A 3,546-nucleotide genomic window follows, 5' to 3' on the forward strand; every position below is an offset into this window, starting at 1 on the left:
CTGATCTAGAGCCACAAGAAGAGCTCTTCGTGACAGGATCCTAGAAGTGATGTTTCTAGAAGAGAGAACAGGATTACCATCATTGAGACCGTGTGATAGAGCAAAGCAGAGAACAGAGGTTGGAAATGTCAATGAAGACACCAAGAGGATTGAAACTCACAACATTACAGAACTGAATTCTTTAATGTACGCAGCGGCATATGTTACCACAGAAAGAATGGGAATGTTAAAGAAGAGGAAAGAAAGGAGGACCGAAGAACCATTCTGGAAGACGAGGATTAAACAGAGTATTGAAACATGGAGAAAGGATCTCAGCAAGATCGAAGAAATCCGGAGAGGGAACATGAGATTGAAACAAAGAGAAAGAGAAAGATTCAATAGAAAATACCGCCTTGAGGAGAATGGCACTTTGTGCATTTCAGACATATTGAAGCAGAAGATTAAGGCTGGTGCAATTAAGATCAAGAGATATGATGAGAGATGCCAACAGTTTAAACAAAATCAACAGTTTCAGACTAACCAGAAACTTTTCTATGAGACTCTGGATGGAAAGAATAGAGGAGGGAAGAACAACTTGACCCAATTGAAGCAACTACTTTCTGGAGAAAGATATGGTCAGAAGAGGTCATTCACAACGAGCAGGCTTCTTGGCTAGAGCAAGTTGACCAGGAGTTCAGCGCAATAGAGGTTCAAGAAGATATCAACATCACCATGGAGGATATTAGAACGGGAGTGAGTAAGATGGCAAATTGGAAGGCAGCTGGCCCTGACTTAGTCCAGGGCTACTGGTTTAAGAAGCTACCAGGATTACACCCTAGATTGCAACTACACCTGCAAGACTGTGTGCGCCAAGAAAATGTGCCAGAGTGGATGGTCAAAGGAAGGACAGTGCTCATTCAGAAAGACCCATCGAAGGGCACCCAAGCTAACAACTACCGTCCTATTGCCTGCCTACCCATAATGTGGAAGCTACTGACTGGAATCATGGGTGAGAAACTGTACCAGCACCTGGAGGGGAATGGACTACTAGCAGATGAGCAGAAAGGTTGCAGGAAAGGATCGCGAGGAACGAAAGATCAGTTGCTTGTAAACAAGGCAATCCTAAAGAACTGCTGGAGAAGGTTGACGAACTTGTCAATGGCTTTGATAGACTACAAGAAAGCCTATGACATGGTGCCACATTCATGGATACTTAAATGCCTGGAGATGGTTGATGGAGCCAAGAACATGATTACGGTAATCAGCAATAGCATGGTGAACTGGAAGACAGTATTAACATTTGAAGGAACAAATCTTGGACAAGTGGACATCAGAAGAGGAATTTTTCACGGAGACTCTTTATCGCCATTGCTGTTTGTTCTAATCATGCTGCCACTAACGCTAGTGCTACGAAAGATGAGAGCTGGATACAGATTTGCAAAAGAAATGAAGCCTGTTAACCATCTACTGTTCATGGACGATCTGAAATTGTATGGAGCCAACAAAGACCAACTGGACTAACTCGTACAAGCAGTAAGGGTTTTCTCGCAAGATATCAGGATGTCGTTTGGGCTAGACAAGTGTGCGGTCCTAGAAATGAAAAGAGGAAGACAGGTCGGCAGCAGTGGAGTAGACTTACCAGACGATCAGCATATCAGAGAAGTTGAAGAAGAAGGTTATAAATACCTTGGCATCCTGCAGTTGGATAAGACTCTTAATACCAAGATGAAAGGCAAGATAACATCAGAGTATGTGAGAAGAGTAAAGAAGCTATGCAGATCCAAACTGAATGGAGGAAATATGATCAGTGGCATCAACACATGGGCCGTCAGTGTATTACGTTACAGTGCAGGTATTGTGGATTGGACAGTGGAAGAGCTGGTCAGCATGGATAGAAGAACTAGATAAATTGTGGCAATGAATGGTTGTATGCACACCAGAAGTAATGTTGCGAGACTGTACCTGCCAAGGAAGGAAGGAGGAAGAGGGTTGATAAGCATTGAGGAGTGTGTAAACAAGGAGAGTAAGTCCTTGCATGGCTATCTCAGAGAGACCACAGAGTGGATGCTTCAAGCTGCTTTAAAGGAGGTGTTAGATGAAGAAGAGAACCTCCAGGATTACCAGAAGAGGAGGCAGGAGGAGAAAATCAGGAACTGGAAGGAGAAAGACCTGCATGGAGAGTTTGTGCGACAAACAGCAGATGTAGCTGGAGAAGATTCCTGGATATGGCTTAGGAATGTTTTTTTTGAAAAAGGAGACAGAAGGTCTGATCTTAGCTGCTCAAGAACAAACTTTAAGAAAAGACTCAATCAAGCACAGCATAGATAAGACTTCAGTAACACCTCTGTGTAGAGTGTGTGGATGCATGAAGCTTGCCCAGGGAGAGTACAGAAAACGCCATGACAAGGTGGCCCTGCGGGTGCACTGGGAGATTTGCAGAAAGTACGGGATAGAATGTACCGACAAGTGGTATGACCATCAGCCATTGGCAGTCGCAGAGAACAGAGATGTTCGAATTACCTGGGACATGACTGTTTACACAGACAAGAAGCTGAATCATAATCGACCGGATATTACTCGACTAAGGAAAGATACACAGGAGTGGACATTAATTGACATAGCTGTACCAGCGGACCAGAACATCATCAATACTGAGGAAGAGAAAGTGGCTAAATATCAAAAACTAGCATTCGAAATTAAGAGAATCCATAGAGCATCGAAAGTGACAGTGATACCAGTCGTGATCGGTGCACTCGGAACAATCTCAAAGAATGCAAAAACCTGGCATGGGAAGTTAGACATACCTGACATCGTTGGAAGTGCACAGTTGTCGGAAATCCTTGGAACAGCTCACCTATTGCGGAAAGTTCTATGTTTCTAAGCTGCGGGAAGTAGCTGAGACAAGACAAAGAGAACACAAAAGAACATCAAAGGACTGGAGAGAATGATACAATAATAATATTAATAATAATAATAATTGTAGTAATATAACAATGATAGTAATAAGGAAACTAATAATACTGATGAAAATAATAATAATAATGACAATAATGATAATGATAACGATAATAATAATAATAACAATAATAATCAAATAATAATAATAACAATAAAAATAAGAAAAAAAAATATAATAATAATAGTAATAAAAATAGATAAATAAATAAATAATAATAATAATAATAATAATAATAATAATAATAATAATATGAAGAAGAAGAAGAAAAAACATCAGAGGACGAAGAAGTAAAAGAAGAAGAAGGAAATAAAGAATAAGAAGAGGAAGAAGAAGAAAAAAAGAAAAGAAGATAATAATAGTATTAATAATATTATTAATGTTCATAATGATAATAATCATAGTAATGATAATAATAATAATAATGATAATAATAATAATAATAATAAATAATAATAATAATAATAATAATAATATAATAATAATATAATAATAATAACAATAATAATCATCATCATCACATATATAATATAATATAAATAATAAAATAAATAATAATAAAATAAATAATAATACTAAGAATGTTAACATTAATAAGGGTGATAATAATG

General features: G+C 38.2%; 2 protein-coding genes across 2 annotated transcripts; both read left to right on the forward strand.

Moving 5' to 3' along the window:
* The first annotated feature begins 49 nt into the window (after positions 1-49).
* LOC119573954 lies at positions 50-1,500 on the forward strand. Its single transcript, XM_037921054.1, has 2 exons — positions 50-489; positions 606-1,500. The coding sequence occupies exons 1-2, from the start codon at positions 50-52 to the stop codon at positions 1,498-1,500; spliced, it is 1,335 nt and encodes a 444-aa protein (XP_037776982.1).
* A 396-nt stretch (positions 1,501-1,896) lies between these two features.
* LOC119573955 lies at positions 1,897-2,860 on the forward strand. Its single transcript, XM_037921055.1, has 2 exons — positions 1,897-2,243; positions 2,332-2,860. The coding sequence occupies exons 1-2, from the start codon at positions 1,897-1,899 to the stop codon at positions 2,858-2,860; spliced, it is 876 nt and encodes a 291-aa protein (XP_037776983.1).
* The last annotated feature ends 686 nt before the right edge of the window (positions 2,861-3,546 follow it).

The sequence above is a fragment of the Penaeus monodon genome, chromosome 6, assembly GCF_015228065.2.
Source record: "Penaeus monodon isolate SGIC_2016 chromosome 6, NSTDA_Pmon_1, whole genome shotgun sequence".
Taxonomy (NCBI): Eukaryota; Metazoa; Arthropoda; class Malacostraca; order Decapoda; family Penaeidae; genus Penaeus; species Penaeus monodon.

Bases quoted from the DNA above. Each gene is read 5' to 3' on its own strand.
- LOC119573954 (XM_037921054.1), top strand. From the start codon at position 50: ATGTTTCTAGAAGAGAGAACAGGATTACCATCATTGAGACCGTGTGAT. The intron at 490-605 runs GTTTAAACAAAA...TACTTTCTGGAG, and splicing joins TATGATGAGAGATGCCAACA to AAAGATATGGTCAGAAGAGG.
- LOC119573955 (XM_037921055.1), top strand. From the start codon at position 1,897: ATGAATGGTTGTATGCACACCAGAAGTAATGTTGCGAGACTGTACCTG. The intron at 2,244-2,331 runs GTCTGATCTTAG...ACCTCTGTGTAG, and splicing joins TTTGAAAAAGGAGACAGAAG to AGTGTGTGGATGCATGAAGC.